This window comes from Daucus carota, chromosome 1 (genome assembly GCF_001625215.2).
Source record: "Daucus carota subsp. sativus chromosome 1, DH1 v3.0, whole genome shotgun sequence".
In the NCBI taxonomy this organism is placed as follows: Eukaryota; Viridiplantae; Streptophyta; class Magnoliopsida; order Apiales; family Apiaceae; genus Daucus; species Daucus carota.
Genome location: NC_030381.2, coordinates 56,060,687 through 56,081,263, shown reverse-complemented (window position 1 = coordinate 56,081,263; position 20,577 = coordinate 56,060,687). Strand labels below are relative to the sequence as shown.

Genomic DNA, 20,577 nt, shown 5'->3' with positions numbered 1-20,577 from the left:
TAAATATATTATACATATATGTATTGGAGTTTTAGATATGAAGTAATTTAATGTATATTAATGATTAGACATTAATGTCTGATAAATACGTTAGTGTTAAAAGTCAATAATGACTCCTACATATATAAAAATATGTATTTTGAGCAAAGGGTAGTTTAGTCATTTTAAATTAAATTACTCAAAGTTGCTCTAGATATATAATAAATATTGACCTCTCTATATATAAAAATATGTATTTTGAGCGAATTAAACTAGCTTGATAGCCCATGCGAGGCACGGGCATGATTTAACTTAACGTGTTATTGATTTGCATTTAGATAGCTGCTTTTCACTGTAATAAGCAGCATGACCCAGAGCAGCCAATAGAGTTTGCTCTGTCAAACCAATTCGTAATTTTGTCTGTACACATTAATTCAACCGAATTATTAAAAGGAAGAGTAGTCAGCATAACATTCTCAGTCTCCAGCTGAATTCATATCTACCTGCAGTAAGCGGGTCATATATAGAGGCTCAAAATCAGTTGCAGCAACAAGGAGTACCTTGATATGGTTCTTTTTCTTCTCCTGACTATCTTTGCCAGATTCCTAACAGTTTTTAAGAAAGCAGATGCAAATTAGAAGTTACATGCCTATAGAGACACGTTACTAGTCTTAGTATGCACTTATTATGTTAGAGCATCTCCAAAGGCAAAATGTATAATGGTTGGCTATATTGATTGGCTATATGGATTATGTAAATTTTTTGCTAAGGGGACATGTATATGCTCCAACGGGATTATCTATAATTTTGCTTGTGTAAAATTATACCTAAGGGCTCACTTGGTTCGACAAATATAGCCAACCAAACATGGTTGGCTATATTTTTTTGCTAAGGGGTGGAGGGTTGGAGTGGTACAATTTTTACATAATATCTATAAGTGCCATCTAGATGCCACCTAGATGCCACATATACCGTTTTGCTAAGGGTTTTTGGGGTTGGAGATGCTCTTATAAGCATGTAACTCCAATAGTTGAAACCTCAGACTAAGTACTATTGGAATTTAAAAGTAGCTTCATATCAGAGATGTTATATAACAAGATTGAATAGTGGTTACACATGATGATAATAAATTGTCATTAAGCAATATTTGTTTGAATGAGAATGTTATTATGATAATCTATTTCAACCATTTCCAAATTGCTTCTTCTATGTAATAATCACTGCAATGTCAAAATAGCTCAATAATAAATCAAATAGCAAAAGTCAGACTGGATCTCCTTGGCAATGAGCTGAAATGTGTTAAAGACCTTAGTGACTTTCTCTCATTACTTTGTACTGCTTCCTAATCTGAGCTTCATTGCATCCACAAGTTTCATCCAGCACTTTAATAACACTCGCATTCCCAGTTCCAAGCTCCAACCCTTCATGAGCAGGTGCGATCCAATTCGCCAAAAGATAAACAACCGGAACCAAATCATCCACGACCACCAACAGCACCACTTGCCATTGACTCACTAGTCACTATCAGATGTTTCAGGTTCTATATAGAAGCGAGCTTGAAATGCTGCCAAGTGAGCATAATATGCTGGAGAACTGTCAAAAATATTATAACTCGTTCAGCAAGTTGAGTAAATTTGACAACAATCAGATATAAATTTTGAAAATAGAACCAGACTAACCAGTAAACATTACTACTCACCTATTAAAACAAATCTTGTGCACTTGGCCTAACTACAAGACACAAAAATGAAGCCAGTAAAATGCAGTAACTTTATGTATTAATTTTAATATGTTATTCATGAGCAAACAGTAATATAGGTGAACTTACGTGTAACATAGATTGTTAGTGAGGGACTGTAATCCATCTGCCGAGAACTTGTTCTCATCCCAAAGAACATGATAATGTGTTGGACGGCTAGTTCCCTGCTGCATAAAGGAATAATTAGATCAAACAATTGTCCTTAAAACCCCCCTCATTTTGTCCATACCACTTAACAATCAACATGAATCATTTACTTGGATGCCAGCATGGCCGTAAAGATAGAAATCAAACTCGGTGGGGTGACAGATTTTGGAATCCACAACAGTCCCTGTTATTTCACAAGCAGGGAAACACTCTTAATACTGATACAGTGTGTATAACAATATAGATTAGGATGCACGGAAAGACAAAGGAATACCAGGCAAAATATTTCCACTCCTATCAACTAAATTATGGTCGCGATTATTGTTGGCAAACAACCTAGTATGATGGCGTTTCTGAACCACAACAAATGTAACCGGAGGCTGATAATTTGGCTCTAATGAAGTGCAAGCCTGCTTTATAAGTTCAGCCATGAAAAATGCGACAGATATGTTAGGTTGGACATCATGAGTCACACATTTAAACAAACAAAAAAAAGTACAGATAATGATAACAATTAAATTAGAGGGCCAAAATTTTAGAGCAACAAAAATACCACCTTGCGAATTGCATCAAGTTCATACAGAAGAACTTGATAGAACTGCCCCCTCACTAACACCATCCCTGCAGTTTGCTCGTCATTAGGCCACGACAATGACAAGTACCATACAAGCACACTATAATACTGAGTAATAATAAATATCTATAAAATATAATGCTCTGGGGTTTCTGTCCAGTTGATCTGCGGAATGAAATAAGGAGTTCTCTGTAGCACAGAAACAAAACTAATACTGTAAAGAGTTTGATTTAAAAATTATCATAAAGAGTACACATAGGTCTACTATCGTGTATTATTCAATCAGATAAGAGGTTGGGAGATGAACATACTTGATCATTCCCCCTGATACAGTTTATCTATTTGGATCCTGCCAGCTCTTGTACAGATCCTGGATAGCTCTTGTCTATGGGCTTGAGCACAAACCAATTCAGCATACTTTGTTATCACTGGCCAATTAATCTTGTGAAGCAACCACCTGAATTTTATATATCAAATTTAAGCAACAATAGATGATAATAAATTAATAATAAACACATAATCCTGTCAAATAGAGGCAATCATATTAACACATACAAACATTAACTCAAGTATGTATAAGCAGTTCTATAAAATTTTATATCATACTGCTGCAGTCGAGGGGCGGGAATCTTTTCCAGGATGAGGATGGGTGACATTGGCACCAAAAATAATTGTAGGGCGGTCACTGACAAGTGGAATACGCCTCGATAAAGCATCAACAAGAACTGTATTTATTCCCCCAACTTTGACGTTAATCTTTAAAGCCACATTCGCTAGATATTGCGTGCTCATCTTGAAGACTTGTTTTGTCAAGCAACACTGTGAAACTATTCCAAGGCCGGTCTCACAAATTCTCCTTAGACCGCCTTCATGAATATTCAAAAACAGCGATTAGTGAGACATATACCATTACACAGAAGTGTGACTGCAAGCAAAACCATGGACAGACAACACAAACATTCAATAAAAGCACTGGACCATAAAAAATATTAGAATCAAAATATTGCAAATGGTTACATAACATATAGCGAGCCATTATATCTGGAAGAATAACAATCAATAGTTCAAGCTCCTTCTTCAGTTTCTGCGCCTCTTGAAAATGTGATTTTAACACTCTCTCCACCTGATCAGTGCGTGCGCCGGTAACTGGAAGCACCAGATTGGGATGAAACCGCCACACAGGGAAAATATAGTTCAGTTTTAGTTCATATACTTGACAAAATGTAGAGAACATAAAAACAAACAGAGGTCTTGCGGTATATACCATTCCTGATATTCCTCCATCAACCATTTTTTGAAGCAAACATTAATAAATTAGAACAAAGCGGTACACGGTTGTGCAACTTTTCATCAGCGTTTTTAGTACTTTTTTATCAGCATTTGTAGTACTGTTTCATACAGTATTACAAATGCAATGCCTGACTGTAAAGGAACCAATTCAAGCAATATTATCAATTACATTTTTATTCTTCAAGAAAAAAGAATAAAAATTACGATCACAGAATGCCAATATAGTTGCAGTCTACGTGCCTGCATGCACTACCATATTAAAATTACAAAACTTGCCTTGTTCATCATATTACACTGACCAACTCGGGGTAGACATCGTGTCTCACGTCCAGTCCCATGGTAATTTAGCTGGCACAATAATCACGACTCATTCACTAAAATAAACTAAAGAATTCAGCTTTTGGTATACAGCTACAAAAACTAAATTAAGATATTGATCATATTTTGCACAGTGAGACCGGTAAGGGGAAGAGGAAGGGTTGAAGATAAGATGAACAAATAAATAATAAAAAGGATAAAAAAGGATAAGATTGTAATTTCAGAAGGGATGAAAAGGGATAAGATTGTAATTTCACGCGATTTAATTGGCTCATCAAAACTCATGTTGCAGTATTATATATATATTATATTATATGGGTTTGTCTAGTGTGTGCCCATGGGCACACATTATACACTAAAATTGATGGTTTTGGTGGATTTTGATTGGTGGACTTGATGTAAATGCAGGGGGGGCATCTTTATTTATGATTAGGTGACCAATAAAAATGCACCAAACACATAGGAGTTAGTGCTTATGGTGTGCCCATGGGCACACCATAGAAAAACCGATATTATATATATAATACATAATAGATAATAGATTACTCAAGGTTGCTTTATTAGGTATATAATAGATTTTTTAAACTATTTCATGATTGAGTACATGTAGCCCGTTTGGCTGACGACTTAAGGTGGCTAATGACTTAATATTAGGGGTGTACATGGTGCGGTTCCGGACATTTAACCACACCGATTAAACGGTTTTTCGGTTGCGATTAATCATTAGTCGGTTACGGTTTTTTTCCGATTTTTCTGCTATTATTTGCTACTTATGTCCATAATAATTTTTTTTAAAAAAAATATAAAATTTCCATGAACATGTACCACATGTTCGGAGACTCATGTTTCCATATATGATGATATAGGAAATATTACATACTATCATCTAAAAAATTCAATACACAACAAAAACTTAAGCATACTTCGACAAGAAATTAGATGATGTCAAGTTAATAAAATTATCCAAAATTAACTAATCATAAAATTCGGATAAAAAGTCTTCAAAAAGTACATAAATAAAAAAAGTAGAATAGGTTCCATAATAAAATCTGATCAGCAGATTAACAAATTATTTGGGTGCCCTTCCACTTATTTAAATAACTCAGCAAGTGAGGGTTTTTGGAAGAAGCCAGCAAGCTTTGATATAAAATAAGATGTGAAGTGTAAAAATGACTGAAGTGCTTTATTACTATATATATATATATATATATATATATATATATATATATATATATATATATATATATATATATATATATATATATATATATATATATATATATATATATTTCGGGTCGGTTAATTTTGGTGCGGTTTTAGTATAAAACCGAAAATAAAACCGCACCATTAATTTATGTTTTTTATTTCGGTTATTTTCAGTTGGGTTTTTTTCGGTGTGGTTTTTCGGTTTTTTCTGCTCGCCCCTACTTAACATGACTTATATGATAAGTTGAAAGTTTAAAATCTCTGTTTGGATAATTTTAATTTACTAATAACTTATGAATTATTAAAAATACAATAATAATAATAAAAATGATTTATAGGTAATTTATGTCTTAGGAGTATTTTTTTTAAAAAAAAAGTTTTAAAAAATAATTTATTATTAAAAATACATCAAATTAACTTCTGATTTTAAATTCTGACTTTAAATTGGTTTGTGACTTATCATACAAACATACCTAGCTTTAGTCCGGGTTAAAGCGGGGGAAAACAGGCTCATAGTAAGCCCAAATTCCAATCAAACATATTTTGAAAAGGGCGGAGCACCAATATTTGTTTGTGTAGTAGAGAGTAGAGACAAAACTCCTGGTGCTGCGCTGCGCTAAAAGAAAAGCCCAATAGTATTCGTTCTTCGTATGTTCATCTCCTCCGCGCATCACCACGCCACCGTTGATGACTTCCTCTTCTTCAAGCTCCATGGTTTCCTCAACTTCAAGCTCAAGAAGCTGGCTGGTTTGAACTCTATCGTTCTTTGTTTTCGTATATTTTGATTAGGGTTTGAAAGATTCTTTTCGTATATTTTGATCTTAGGGTTTGAAAGATTAAAAAAAGATCAATTTAAATCTTTTCGTATATTTTGATCTTGAAAGATTGGGATTTTAATGCATTACTAATAAAAAATCTGATAAATACACACGACTTTCATATATGTAATTATTAAATATAATTATTTTATTATAAAGTAAGATAGATTCGTCTCTTAAAAACACCGTTTATGATATAAAATGCTTATGCTTATTGTAATAGACAATAAGCTAGCTACTATTATAATAGACAATCTGATACTTATGCTGTTTGAGTGCAAGTCTGTACTAGTGTTATGATGCGTGGTTATGATCTTATAATGATTAAAAGATAACAGACAATTACAAGGTAATGCTCTTGTTATGATAGAGGTTCTGCTGCCTGTCCTGGACCAACTACCTAAGTTAGATAAAAACCAAAAGACTCTGCATTGCACTAACTCACACACAAACACAGAAAAACAAGTCACATAACTAAAGTTAGTCAAGCACTGGAAATTGCCTAGAGCAAATTTAGAAGCTCAGAAATGCATTAGCTACCAGCCTACCAGGCCAGTAAATGGCAGCTGACCAGAGAACACAGACCAACATGGTTTTATCCAATATTTGGATACCCTCATATTTTGATTGATATCTTAGAATCCCAATTGAATACCTACAGATTTTAAAGCATATTCCAAATCCCAATCAAATACCTCCGGATTTTAAAGCATATTTTCAAATTCCAATCGAATATCTCCAGATTTTGAAGCATATTTTCAAATCCCAATCGAATACCCTCGGATTTCAAGAATCCAAAAAATCCATTAAAATCTCAATCCAATACACCCCCCTAAAAAACACAAAGTTAAATATGGGTCATGTCTTTCTCTTACATTCAGCATTAACGATAGCTTCCCCTTCTTTCCTATCTCTATGAAACCCCTCTTACTAAAACTCCCCTGTAAATATGATGTTTAGATTCCCACTTATTAATATACTATTTATTGTCTAGGGTTTTCCGTTGCTGGATGTTTTCAACATTGTGTACCTAGGCTTAGATGAAATTAAGCCGGAGAAACAGCTTGGCTTAATTAAGTTGATTTCTAGTGAAGGTTTTCAGTACCTGTATAGATTAGAGGATGTTGATAGACACAGGCCATGTATTAGATATGGGGACTTGATTCCGATCACTGTCAGGGGGCCGAGCTTTCCGTTTTTTGATCATGTATTTATTGAGTTTGACTTGTTTTGCGGTGCCTACAAGGGCAAAAAGCAATTGCACTGGGAGCCTTTACCGCACGAGGTTTCTGTCAAGTCTGTATTTATTACTTCGAATGATGGCACTGGGCAGATCCTTATTCATATGGGGGGTTATGCTAATGCAACTGTGGCCGATCTCGAGCTTAGATTGTTGGACAACTCTGCTCCGAGGAATGTTCGTGGAGTTGTTTCTGCCAGTAACAGTGATTTGGAATTAGATCATTGTGTGAACATGCTCTTCATGAAGGAGTCTGATAATGGAGTTGTAGGTCATGATGGTTTGATTTCGTTGTCCAGATCCTTGATAGGCGTGCCACTGCATTCGGAGCTCAATGTGGAAATCTCCCTCACTGTTGATGGACATAATCACACACGCATCATCAGCTTCGATCCCGTAAAAGAAGGGGTCTGTGAGAAATTTATATCAAATTATCATGAGAAAGTGGTACTAGTAAAGATCACTTGGATTGATATCAGTGAGTATGATAGTCATAAAGACTTGATACATCGCATGTATGACCAAGACTCACCCAGTCAGGTATGTATATCTATTTCTCAATTGATTACAAATGATGATAGAAGAACAAATTCTTAGTATGGATAGCTTACAACTATGTAGAACAAACATACAAAAATCTTCCCTTGATGCTCCGTTAGGAAACTATTTTACCAGTTTTTTTCACAACTAATACTATATAAAACCAATTTTGCATATTCGCTTATTGATTTAAAACAATATATGCTCAACTTCATCCACTTTTAGACTAATGTATCAATTTGTAAATTCCTGTCTTGGCAGAGATGTGTGACGCCCTTAAGTGTTGCTAAGGGTCTATTTGAAGTAGAAGAGGAGGTGGCTCATGAGTTCGCGTTACTCAAGGACCAGATCAAAGATACCCTTGCGGAGAATCCAACTTCTCATCTTTCTCCTGTTACAGTCAACATTTGGTCGAAGATTATATATTACTGCAAGATTCATGTTGATCCATCCACAGCTGAGATCAGTTTTGATCCTCAGTTTGTCAGACAACTTGACCTCGTTGGTCTGTTCAATCTCAGTCAGGTCTTTCTTTTTCTTCTATCTTGGGTTTCCTTTTGTGTATATATGCTTGTTTATTTAACTTTTATGCCCGTGTCTGCATTTGTCTGCATATCCTGAAATCTAATTCTTTTCGAGGGTACTAATTGTAGTAGTAGGACTGATAATTATTATATCATTAAAAGTTATCAACAATAATAATACATTGTGTATAATACATCTATCAAGTTCTCCATGTTTTGAAATGATATGTTGTTTTCAGAATATTTTACATTTTAGCTGTTTTGTTTTGTTACTCTGATACATTTTTGGGTGAATATCGTTTCTCGCAATTTTTCTCCCCTGTATCTAATAACTTTGGGTGTCCTAGTTCGTTGCTGTTCTTGTAAAGTAGTTATATGGTATATATACAAAAGTTTTGTTTAAGCTATGGTTGGAATCTTGATGTTCTGCCTATTTCATAGTTATTAGATTCGTCTTGTGCACGACACTTGCTACACTCCACACTTTATTGCAGGCTGCAATACACTACTGAATCAGTCAAGAGACACTGTTCCTGGCAGAGTGAGGAAAAATGAATGGTGTCTATTGTGTTACCGCCTCCAGTCATTGATTTGGTTGTATTCTGATCATAAATGTGAACTGAGTTTTCATAGTTATGTGTGTTTACCATTTAGTTTAGGATCTGTATTTTATACAGAGTTGTTGCTCAAAACTCACAAGCACGAACTCAACATGCTTGTTTTGATATCTCAAGCAGGGTTAATTCTTCTGGAGGGGTTAGGTTATTTACTAATTTTAAAGCAATAATTACTTCTGTTTTTTTTTTCTCCTTAAAATATCCACTGTGTTTTATTTGTATTATTTTATGTGCCATTTTGGCTTTTGCATTTTCTTATTCTATAATTTTGGATAGATTCATGATATCAGGGTGTTAATTAGTTGTAAACATTGTTGGCTTATTAATGTTGTAATATTCTTTTTGTTTTTATCTAATTTTGTATTCATAAGTGATGTCCAGCAACCTGTAATATGATTAACGCGATTGGCGGACATATCCCGTAAGCATAAGGAATCCTGAGTTTGTATTGATGTTACAAATATTGTAATACAGGCAGCAAATCACCTTCAAATCAAGAGTCTAATGAATTTGACGTGTCGAACATTGGTGAACAAGGTTAAGACAAAAATAACTGAAGATATCATGAAAGAGTTTAATGTCGATGATGCAAACATCTGGAGTGCGAAACGATTAAAGAGGTACGTCAGTTAATTAGAATAATTTATAATTTTATATAACTTTGTGTTAATGTGTAATTAAGTGTCATGGGGTATAAAGGTGTATCAAGGCGCTCCGGGTACTTGAAGTTTAGGTTTTTGTTTTGACACTCACATCCCTCCCAGGCTATAACACATATAAAGTTCATAAATTCGGAGTAGTTTAATTATGGAACAAATGTATAAAAGTGTCCAAGTTCCCATTTTTGGTGTATAAAATCAAATTTATGTTGGTCTTTCTAATGAAGCAATCTCAGTTTTTAAGTTATTATTTATGTATGCCCCATCATACCATATTTTATCCTCTTGTTTTCACTTTTGTAGCAGAATCACTACTATGTTGACCAATGGGGTAAAATGAATGACAATTGTCATATTAAGAATGAAGTTTACAACAATAGTATTAGTACATGAACCAGCTAGTTTTGTCTGAATAATGTGTTATTGTTTTGTTAATATATAAATTAATTAGGCTTCATGAATTTATGTTTTTCTTTAGATCTTTCCCCAGCGAAGATATTTCGCACTCCGAGGAAGATATTCCGCACATTGATAGCATTTTGAGACAGCGTGGAAAAGAAACATTTATAAATAAACCGCTTTTGGTAGATGTGCCGATCTCTCCGGTGGCTAATGCACGGCTAGACAGATGGGTATGTATATATATTCACATACATACTTCTGTTTTTCGGTTTGGAATTCAGTATTGTTTCAGAACTTTATGAAGTTCATGTCTATGGGACCCTGTAAAATCCAATTTTTAGTCTTTTGTTCTGAATGTCTATTGGTTTTATATGATTGGCCTATTGATTTTTATCTTCGTTGCTGCAACTTTAGACAGATACTTAATATGTATTGTTAGATTACTTCTGATAGCTTTCTTCAGGAAAATTTGCTATAATTGTCTCGACTGAGATTTGCTTTAATTTATTTAGTGAAAAAATATTATTGTTTATAGTCCTACATTTTTGTTTGTACCAACTTCCAGAATCCATATTTCGAACGCTGTTTTAGTATCTTCATGGACTCAGCTAACTCTGTGCCCAGTGACCCTGCGCAGTTCGAAGAGGCAACAGAGTGGTTAAATGATTTAGTCAATACAGGTAAATCTATTTCCTTGTTTCAATTCTTTTTGTAAGCTAATTAGTACAACTGAAATCTTATGTAGCAAGGAAATTTTGATGAACAGATTCAGGATTAGCTTGTTGTCTAAGCTCTAATGATGTTGATCGCCTTCTTATGATCCTTGCGGAAATTGATGACAGGAAAGACCTGGACGTCACCATCCAGGTTTGTAGTGTTGGTGCATTGTGCAAATCCTGAATTTATCAGGATCCTTTCATATTTTAAGGACACATCTCAGTAACAAATTTGCACTTCTATAACAGAGTCTGGCTGTTCGCATCCTGTCGCGTGCTTTGACGCATCGGACCTTTCATGAATATTCTACAGGGGCAGTTCCAGCGCTAGTGAAGCTTATGTCTAATCCTCTAACTGATCTCAATATTGCGGTATTCTTATTAAATTAATTAGTCAGTTTACGCAAGTTCAATTTGCACACATGTGTAACTATAGATGCTATCTAAATGTAGGGTCTGATGGCATTGACGCGTTTAGCTTATGCTTGCCCCATGTGTACGCAATGTATCCTTGAAAACGGTGCTTTGGAACAAGCACAGGAAATTGCGAATAAGATTCGTTATTTACCTTTGCCCGAGCTTAGACAATGGGTTGCCAAGTTTTTCGCTGGCATTTGTTACAGAGATCTTCCTGATGATAAGGTTATTTGCTGGTCCATCTTTTAATAGCTTTTCCCTACTAATCTGTTTATAAATTATCTCATGCATTTGTCATCAACTCTTGAATTTGCGGCAGGTCAAGGTAGCTCTTATCATTTCAGAAGACCTCTTTACGAAAGATTCAATTAGTCATCGCCATATTGTGTCAACGTGCTATGCGCTCCAGTATCTTACTTACAAAAGGACTGTAGCAATTCAAGGAAAAGCATGGGACAAGCTGATAAGAAGGCTTATTGGGTTCATCGCGTAAGTAGATTTGGTCCAGTTTTCCATGTTGACATTTCTCTTTCTGCAAAATTTAGTTAATATGCTGCATGTGTACCGGTGTTTCAGCAATTGTTTCAGAATTGATGCTACTGCTGTTGCCTGTTCTCCACCTGTACTATTTGGAAGTACTGTGATAGGCAGTTCTGCACTTGGAGTGGTTGGAAATATTGCGAGATGGGGACATTTTAATCAGATTCAGGTAGGATAAACTATAAAGTGATAAACAATTTATAAAATATATTTTAATCCATGCTGACAACCTTTTAAAAATAATAAAATTGAAGCTCCTGAGCTTTCGTTGATTAAATAGAGAAGAATCTGCTCAGGTTTTACATGCTTCAGTGTATAAGAATATATACATAATTATTGTGTGTGGACGTGCACCAGGTCTTTGCGGCCTCTGTAGGCCTTCATTAATATTTAAAAATTTTATGCTGTTTGGCCGTCTGCTTGTTGGTACTGCAGTGTTTTAATTTTTCAATTTAGATGAAAGCTTATCGTCAAATATGCATAATCTGAAGGATGGTTAAAAATAAAATTTATAGGACAATTGAGTTTGTCATACGTGTTGATATCTGATGGCATTAGCCAAGAAGTCATGATACATGCTAGTTTATGAAGTGCTTGTCATTGTGTCTAAGAAACTAATCATTCTTCCAGACATTGGCTAATGATTCGCTGCTACTGCAATGCCTTCGTATGATGTTATGTTTTAAATTTAAGAAGTTCAGTAAGGAAGCTTGCCAGATAATTTCGAACATAGCTGCGCGAAGCCAACCATGGATACAGGTTGGTTTTGTATTTTATTTATATAATGAATTAAGTTAATAAAATATTCTCTCTGCAGCACTTATATGTATAAATGTACATTATTCACAGGATATGCTTAAAGCTAACCTGATAGAGCCTCTCTACGATCTCCTTGAAAATGATGTGTACGAGTCTGATGTAAAGATGGAGGCAGCATGGGCCATATTTAATGGCATCTGTGGTAATGACTATGGACAAATAGATCATTACTATGGAGATAGCTTGCCGTGCTGACGGAATGATAGCTCTTCCCCTTAGGGTTTTTTTGGTATCTCAGTAAAAAAAATTGTGCCCTCCTTATGTATACAGTAAGGGTGTAGATAAATTTGTAATATATAGTTAAGTGTAATCCGTGAAGGATTTATAATATCTATTATTTCGTTATATATATTTGAAATTTAACTGATTTTATTCGGCGAATGCATTTACGATAGAATAATTTGTTTATAATTAAAATATTTTTTAAAATATATAACAGACGTGTCTGATTTGATATAATTTAGTTAAGAATGATAAATAATTGTTTAATTATATAGTTCAAAGGATTATTAATAGTTAATCAAAAATTAGAAAGAAAATATATATTATTACTGTGCGAATGTTTAAATATGTTTCCTATACATGTCATAATGTAATTTTAAATTATTTTAATATATGATCTAAGATAATTTCGATAAGTGCAGACAGCAGATTGTAATGTCGTGTAAAGAATCATATTCATCGAGCTATTGCAGAGATGCATAATGGCAGTATGTGTTCCAAGAAGAGAAGTATGAAGGACTCTAGTTTTCACAGAACATGTCACTCTCAAATGCAATAGGATCCTGGATTCCTGGTATTACTACCACCATAGTTTAAACATTGAACACAGTTAACAAATGTTGTAGCACACATGTATTAACCTCCATAAAATTCATAATCATAACATCTGCGTCAACATGTAACTGGTTAGTGTATCCTCGGGTTAGACTTGTTGTCCCAAGACTAGGTTGTTGTCAAAAAAATCCGAAAAATCCGATATCCGTCCGAAAAATCTGTTACCGTATCCGGAAAAAAGCGGATCTAATCTATATCCGGAATAAAACGGATATTATCCGTATTCAAATCCGGGGATTGCGGATACGGATATGGATATAGGCGTATTCGTATTCGAAAATATCCGTATCCGAAATTATTTATTATATATATATATATAATAATACTTATATAAATTTATTATTTATTTATATTTTTTCAATTTATCATATAAATTTTGAACAAGAATTAATATTTAAAATAAAAAAGAAACATTAAGTATCTTGCAAATGGAACTATCTTCATCAAGTTTTTTCTTTTTAAAATTGTTGCAGATAGTGTTGTTTTTGTGATTTAAAGTTGTTAAAATTGATATTTTGTTCAAAATATTTGGTTTGAATGCCCAAGCTTCTGTTAAAGTATGTTACTAATTTCTGACTGAGTATACATTTGTTGTTGAATGGTTCAAAATATGTTTTTTTAATTAATTTCAGAATGTATATTTGATTTTTGATGATGTTTGAAAAAAGGGATCCGGATATTATCCGTATCCGGATAATATCCGGCCGGATACGGATACGAATTTTTTTATTCTAAAATTTGCATATCCGAATCCGAATCCGAATCCGAATCCGATTTTGAGTAGGCGGATACGGATACGGATATGGGCAAATCCAAATCCGTTTTATCCGTTTGACACCCCTACCCAGGACACCCGGTTCGACTCATTTGCATGAAACATCTGCACTTCTATTTTAATTTTAATGTAACTAGTTGAGAAACAGCGCGTTGCGGCGGCCTACAAAAATTATACTAATGATTCAATATTAATATTTGTAGAATAAAATAATTTTGTGGTTGTCTATAAAAAGTATATTAATATTTCAAAATTAATATTTGTAGGATAAAATAAATTTATATTATAAAAATCTTGATGTAATACCAATACTAATATATAAAATTGCAAAATTGGACTATAACTCATGGTGAAAAAATGGAAATAAATTTATACACGTAATTAACAATTTAAAGCATGACAAATCTTAATTTTATTTGTTTTTTTTAAAAGTACTCATGTTCTTACATTGTAACCTTCCTCCAATTTTTTTGGATTGATTGTGCGCAAAAAACATCTAACTTAAATTTGTGAGATAGTGGTCTATAACTACCCTTACTTGTAACAACCTTTATTTTCTAATACTGTATAAACAACTCTTACTTAAAAGTTGCTCGAACGGAGCAAACAGATAATGCATGAATAATTTTTTCTTCTATACAAAGTAAATTATATAAAATTAACAACAACAAACATGTCTGAGATGAACAAAACAAATATTATAAAAGAATAACCAACAAACATATATCACTAATAGTTAATTTCTTGATATCAACCATCAATATCATGTCAAGATTATATTCTTTTTTCGTATTTGGATTTGTCGACTCCAATATTGTGGTCTATAACTACCTTTGCTTGCAACAACCTTTGATTTTCTTAATACTGTATAAACAGCCTTCACTTATCGTTGCAGAAGAACGACACTTCCGAGTTAGAAATCGAGCAAGATAATTATCAGCATAGAGAGGTAGGGTTGTGTTTAGATGATCCAAAATCCTACAATCTATAGGGGTATTTATAAGTGCAGAGAGACTTGAGTGCTACTCTTTCCCATAATTAAATAATCTGAAACAAAATCAGATTAAAACTTTCAAGTTTCGGGTATATTAGAAGCAAGTTTCTGAATCTCGTAAATTATTTCGTAAATTTATGGAGGATAAATTGTAAATATAGTAGAATAATAATCTCGTGAAATAATTGTAATTTATTCCTTGGGTTGAATTTTATAGAAAATACAAGTAAAAAAATTTCAACAATATAATAAAATCTCTCTGCTGGGTTATTTCTGAAATTTAAAATGATATGATAGCTGAGAAAATGAAAAATTTGAAAGTAGATAGCGTTGTTTTTATGAATTTGTGAAAGTAAAAGGGAAATGAGTTTACTATGAAGTAGATAAATAGTACTAATAATTATAAAATAGCAATAAACGAATGAATTAATATTTTATCAATTGACAAAATAAAAAAAATATGTCATCAGAAATAATTTTTAATCTACTTTAAAATATAACTTTTAATTTTTTAAAATAATAAGTGATTGACTTATAATTTTTGGTCAAAACAATTTGACCAATAAAAATAAAAATGTGACAACTATTTTGGTAAGGAGGTGAGGGAGGGAGTAATTTGGAAAATAGCAAGTAAAAATGAAGGTGGGGGCAGAAGTGGCAATAAAACTGGAATTTGGTAGCGAGGAGTCCCAGAGGAGGAGTGTGGGAGAAAGGGGGTGATGTTAAAGCAACTTTCATCATCATATTGTTCAAAAACAATACCAAGTTGGGCAAGTTTTAATAGAATTGCAAGTATTCGCATCTGCTGCAGTGGGATTAGTAATCATCATACACATTCAACTTGTGTAATCCTCCATCCCCTTGCTATTTCTGTTTTTTTGCTTTAATAATAATTATTATTATAATTGTGAGTATCTGATTATTCATTTATAGATGGAGGCGGAGTATGTGTTCGGTGCGTACAAGATTCACCCCAAGGAAGTGTTTTACTCTTCCCATCTTTCTTATGCCATGGTCAATCTCCGCCCTCTCCTTGCTGGTACTATTTTATGACCCCTTTCAGTTGACCTGCTATATTCAACTTTGTACATTGATTATTTATCGCGTTTGTGGCTATACGTATTAGCAGCATATGTCTCTTAGCTTAACTTGAATTTCCTTGTAAAAATCAAGTTAGGAATGATATATGGTCCAATAGAGAAATTAACAGAGTCAGTGAGATATGGTCATATGCTAGATATTGGACACTGTTACAGAATGTGATTAGTAATGGAATTGGGTTTTCTGACTTCATTACAACAAGTTTGGAGAATGGGATGATCAATTCCAATATGTTGATGGCCATAGATTATCAAGTTTTGTGAGACAGACTTGCAATGGAGCTATGTGACAAGTTTGTTGAGGTCTATTATCACAAGATGAGAAAGTTATTGGATGATTCTAGTGCTATAGAATCAGCTATTACTTGCAAGTGCAACTGCATGTATGAATCTCACTAAATGTAAGAAAAAGGGATGAAAGGAAGAAACTTCCTTAATTTCTTGTGGAGTTGAAGAAAAGCTTTTTTACGTTTGGAGGAAATACTGTGAGGTCAGGATGAATCCACCCCTCAATTGCACAAGCATTTTCACTTCAAAAAAATATATATAACAAAGACAAGGCAATTTATTTCATCACGGTTTTAGGAATATTCCATAAAATTTCCAGTTAATGCAAGTTTCAGGGGTTAGTCATACAATTGTAACATTCTAATCAAAGCAGTCAATTATGCCAATTTCTAATACACAGATTCAGTGGTGGCTTTCCCTGTATGGCCTATGGCGTGATAAAACAATAGGAGTCGTCGAATCGGTCAGCATTCAGCATCAATGTGGTTTCTATTATTAAGCAAATGGTTTGAAACAAAGTTTTCTCCAACAAGAGATGTCAAGAATCTTAAGGGCAATAGTATTTTATTCCTCTTCTATTAGTTGTCTCTTTAAATTAGTTAAGTTTTTGGCTGAGCTGTTGCTTTGTTCTAGTTTAGAATTATCTCTTTTTTTCACTCCTAGGGTATGCTCCCTTGTAGGTTGTCTGTTTTTTTCTTTCTTTATAATTTGTTCATTTAGCAAAAAAAATAAAAATCTAGTAAATATCTATCACAACAGCATAACCTCAAATTTTACTCCAGTTTCCCCCATCTTACAATTCACCTCTATCTTACAGTTCATCTCAATCGTCATATGCTCCCTTACTTTCTTCTTATGTTCCAGTTGTTGAACACCTATTCTAAGACAATCAGTTAGATCAAGGTGTGACCATCTTGGTGGGTTGGGTATCATATTTAGATAAAAGCAAGCATTCTTCTTATCATTTCCCATTCGAAAGGGATTTTTAATCTGCCACAGTCTGTAGGAAAGTTAGTAGTACTGAGAAATAGTAATGGAATTGTACCAAGGGTATTTCCGTTATTAGTGAGTTAATTAGATCACAACGCTACACAACCATTTTTAGTTACCTGTTCTCCTAAATCCTCAGCGTGTTCATTGTTGGGAAGAGGGCTTCCCTGGATTATATATCATAATCTAACATTGTTTCTTTAAAAAACAAATTTGGGCCAAAGTTTTTAAAGGCCCTCCTCTTGCCTACTGTATGAGGATTGTCTAAGGCGAGGCAAGAACTTTCCGTCTCGAAGACGATGAGTCATTGTTAGGAGTTATCCCACATTAGTTGCGGGTGGGGCGGCGTGCTTTAAATTAACCGCCGCTTAGGCCTTTTGGGCCGTGCGGCTCGGTGCAAATCTGACAATATCATACTCTTATGGACTTAACGCTTAAGGCGCACTTGGCAAGCCAAACATCTATCACCTGGGCAGGCCTTTGACAATGCTCTCCATACTTTCTCTCTTCATTTCAACATTTGTTTTTCCTTGCTCTCTCTGATTCTTCTCTTGTATCACTTTAGTTATTATCTCACATATTAAGTTTTTGTCTTAGCTGATGAATATATCTTGTTTTTCTGATGGTTATTTTTTTTTTTTTTATGCTTATATAACTTCTTTTTAACTTCACCCTTTCTTCTCTTGCAGGTCATATCCTGGTTTCAACTGCTTTGCTTCTTTCTTATATGAATTTAGGCTGGTGCTTACACACACATGCATACACCCGTCTTCGTTCTTTTTCTATTCTCCCAACTCAGGAAGAGTTTGAGGATCACATTCAGAAGACTGATGTTTACTCTTTTACCTAAAACTCCTTCTTAGGAGTGCCATATATTTTTCTTTCAAGTGGGCAAAGCTTGCTTTCTTATGTGTTATGTGATGTTAATGTCTCTTACTTAACTGCTAGGAAGCACCGACTCGGATACGGCGACACGGGACACAGGACACGGGGATTCTCCAATTCTCAAAGAGTCTTGGATACGGGACACGGCAAAAAAAAAAGTCATAAAAATTATTATTTTTTTATATGTCAAATATTGGATTATATTAATAATAATAGAGTTTCTTTCAAAATGATACACACATCTATTCTGCATTTTCATTCGAATGATCATCTTTTGTAAAAAGAACAGCCTCTATCTCCGGTTCATCAAGGAAGAGATTTGCAATTTCTAAAACACGTGCACCCTCCTTTTTCTTGATTCCAATCCAGAGCTTGCATTTCCTAGTGTCCCAGTCATTTTCTAGGGTTTTTTTAAGGGGTCGAGTCGGTCGCGTGTCGGACACGTGTCGGTCGCGTGTCGGGCGTGTGTCGGACGTGTGTCATGTGTCGACACGCCACATGGCGAGTCGGACACGTACTCAGCCGAGTCGGTGCCGAGTCGCCTTGTCGGCCGTGTCGGACACGGACACGGACACGGCAGTCTTTTTGGAGTGTCGGTGCTTCCTAGCTTAACTGGCTACGCATGATCCTATTACTATGATCGAATGTTCAAATACTAACCCTAATCAAATTAATGATTTGTCTTTTATCTGTTTCTTTCATAACATATATTTTGCGTTTGCTCGTTTGGTGAACTTGACATATGGTACATGTGCTCGTCTGCCCAAGACGCGAAGTAAAGCGCTTTGTTGATCTTACTGGTGATGAGACTAGTGACCTGTGGATTGTGGCACAGAAAGTTGGTAAACAGCTTGAGTACTATCACAAAGCATCCTCCCTGACATTTGCAATCCAGGTAAGACAGCTGCTCTGTGATCTTGTTTTTAGTTCAGGTAATATTACACAAGCACTATACTCGTATGACTCTTTACTGAAATGTGACAATCTGTATCAGTTACTTTACCTTTATGACTGTGTAATTGGTTAACCAACTTTAAATATTTAAGAGATAAATGAACAAAGTGATAAAGTTCACATGCAACCTGCGTTAGCATATCACCTGCATTCGGAGAAGCTTCAGGCGAGACTACCACATAAGTATATTTTTTAGCAAAACTAACTAATTAAATGACACAGAGCCTCTTACGTAGATTAATTATGAGATAAACTACCGTCAACTGACTAGCTGTTTCCACTTGTCATCTATGTAGATGCTATTATCTTTTTAATATATATAAATAAAACCGATGGAAATATATTGGGTCTGCATGTAGTTGATATCGGAATTATCCGTTATGTCTTTGGATTTTGCCAACCAATTTTACTTTGCCGTTCCTTTTTTATATCTGTGGTTGTGCTGATGAGTTGATCTAATCTAATGGTCCCTGGTACTGTAGGATGGTCCACAAGCAGGACAGACAGTTCCTCATGTACACATCCACATCATCCCACGAAAAGGCGGTGACTTTGAGAGAAATGATGAAATATATGAAGCGGTGAGAAGAAACTCATAGTTTTGTTGGTTATACATCAAGTAGAGTGATATCGATTGATGTCTTTATTATCTGTGTAGATTGATGAGAAAGAGAAGGAATTGAAGCTGGACTTGGACAAGGAAAGGAAAGACAGAACCCTGGAGGAAATGGCTCAAGAAGCAGAAGAATACAGAAAGCTTTTTGTGTAAACAAAGTGAAGCATGACATTAGTAATATTTGCTGCTTGTGTAAACAAAGTGCAGCATGCGGCGATCCGTATTTAAAGTACTGTTGAAGATTTTTCCCCTTTTTCTTGAATAACATTCAAAAGCACAAAATTGCTTCCTAGTTGCTAGCGATTCTGGTTATTTTAGCACAAAAAGTTACTTGCGACTTATAAAGTTGACAAGTTTACTAGTATTTGACCAGTAGTATGTAATAGGTGAAAAAGGTTTTGTGAGTAAATTGTAAGAGTAATTTTTCTGAACTTGCTCCGTACTGTGCAATCAATGTCAATGTCCATCATATATTGATATTAAACATTAATACCAGATTTTCCCTTATTGGAATGTGAAGTTGCAAAACTTAATGAAATAGGATAAATTGTAAATATAGTAGAATAATAATCT

The 20,577-nt window shown here is 34.3% G+C and overlaps 3 protein-coding genes and 1 long non-coding RNA gene across 4 annotated transcripts; 3 read left to right on the top strand and 1 right to left on the bottom strand.

Annotated features, from left to right (window-relative positions):
- Positions 1-1,063: 1,063 nt before the first annotated feature.
- Positions 1,064-3,725, bottom strand: LOC108225411 (protein argonaute 10-like). Its single transcript, XM_064088882.1, has 8 exons — positions 3,066-3,725; positions 2,771-2,916; positions 2,442-2,506; positions 2,160-2,295; positions 1,996-2,069; positions 1,808-1,902; positions 1,679-1,710; positions 1,064-1,572 (listed from the first exon to the last, which is right to left on the bottom strand). The coding sequence occupies exons 3-7, from the start codon at positions 2,502-2,504 to the stop codon at positions 1,707-1,709; spliced, it is 372 nt and encodes a 123-aa protein (XP_063944952.1). The 5' UTR covers positions 2,505-2,506; positions 2,771-2,916; positions 3,066-3,725; the 3' UTR covers positions 1,064-1,572; positions 1,679-1,706.
- A 2,044-nt stretch (positions 3,726-5,769) lies between these two features.
- On the top strand, positions 5,770-12,937 carry LOC108228108 (uncharacterized). The gene is made up of 13 exons (XM_017403595.2): positions 5,770-6,020; positions 7,086-7,871; positions 8,133-8,396; positions 9,487-9,632; positions 10,150-10,303; positions 10,639-10,753; positions 10,840-10,940; positions 11,039-11,161; positions 11,243-11,431; positions 11,526-11,695; positions 11,783-11,915; positions 12,377-12,505; positions 12,596-12,937. Exons 1-13 carry the CDS (start codon positions 5,961-5,963, stop codon positions 12,758-12,760), a joined length of 2,535 nt encoding a protein of 844 aa, XP_017259084.1. The 5' UTR covers positions 5,770-5,960; the 3' UTR covers positions 12,761-12,937.
- A 2,890-nt stretch (positions 12,938-15,827) lies between these two features.
- On the top strand, positions 15,828-20,517 carry LOC108192783 (bifunctional bis(5'-adenosyl)-triphosphatase/adenylylsulfatase FHIT). The gene is made up of 5 exons (XM_064086223.1): positions 15,828-16,016; positions 16,105-16,213; positions 19,184-19,329; positions 19,871-19,969; positions 20,047-20,517. The coding sequence occupies exons 1-5, from the start codon at positions 15,891-15,893 to the stop codon at positions 20,155-20,157; spliced, it is 591 nt and encodes a 196-aa protein (XP_063942293.1). The 5' UTR covers positions 15,828-15,890; the 3' UTR covers positions 20,158-20,517.
- Positions 16,220-17,135, top strand: LOC108203654 (uncharacterized). Its single transcript, XR_001803466.2, has 2 exons — positions 16,220-16,761; positions 16,960-17,135. It is a non-coding gene; the product is annotated as an uncharacterized LOC108203654 (long non-coding RNA).
- Positions 20,518-20,577: the final 60 nt, after the last annotated feature.

What these genes read in the sequence shown, in the direction of transcription:
- LOC108192783 (XM_064086223.1), top strand. Translation starts at nt 15,891, where the DNA reads ATGTTAAAGCAACTTTCATCATCATATTGTTCAAAAACAATACCAAGT. An exon ending in ATCATACACATTCAACTTGT is followed by an intron (nt 16,017 to 16,104) that starts GTAATCCTCCAT and finishes ATTCATTTATAG; the next exon opens with ATGGAGGCGGAGTATGTGTT. An exon ending in CCGCCCTCTCCTTGCTGGTA is followed by an intron (nt 16,214 to 19,183) that starts CTATTTTATGAC and finishes GACATATGGTAC; the next exon opens with ATGTGCTCGTCTGCCCAAGA.
- LOC108228108 (XM_017403595.2), top strand. Translation starts at nt 5,961, where the DNA reads ATGACTTCCTCTTCTTCAAGCTCCATGGTTTCCTCAACTTCAAGCTCA. An exon ending in GTCTGTTCAATCTCAGTCAG is followed by an intron (nt 8,397 to 9,486) that starts GTCTTTCTTTTT and finishes ATTGTAATACAG; the next exon opens with GCAGCAAATCACCTTCAAAT. An exon ending in GAAGCCAACCATGGATACAG is followed by an intron (nt 12,506 to 12,595) that starts GTTGGTTTTGTA and finishes CATTATTCACAG; the next exon opens with GATATGCTTAAAGCTAACCT.
- LOC108225411 (XM_064088882.1), bottom strand. Translation starts at nt 2,504, where the DNA reads ATGGTGTTAGTGAGGGGGCAGTTCTATCAAGTTCTTCTGTATGAACTT. An exon ending in AACTTGATGCAATTCGCAAG is followed by an intron (nt 2,296 to 2,441) that starts GTGGTATTTTTG and finishes CTTATAAAGCAG; the next exon opens with GCTTGCACTTCATTAGAGCC. An exon ending in GAGTGGAAATATTTTGCCTG is followed by an intron (nt 2,070 to 2,159) that starts GTATTCCTTTGT and finishes GTGAAATAACAG; the next exon opens with GGACTGTTGTGGATTCCAAA.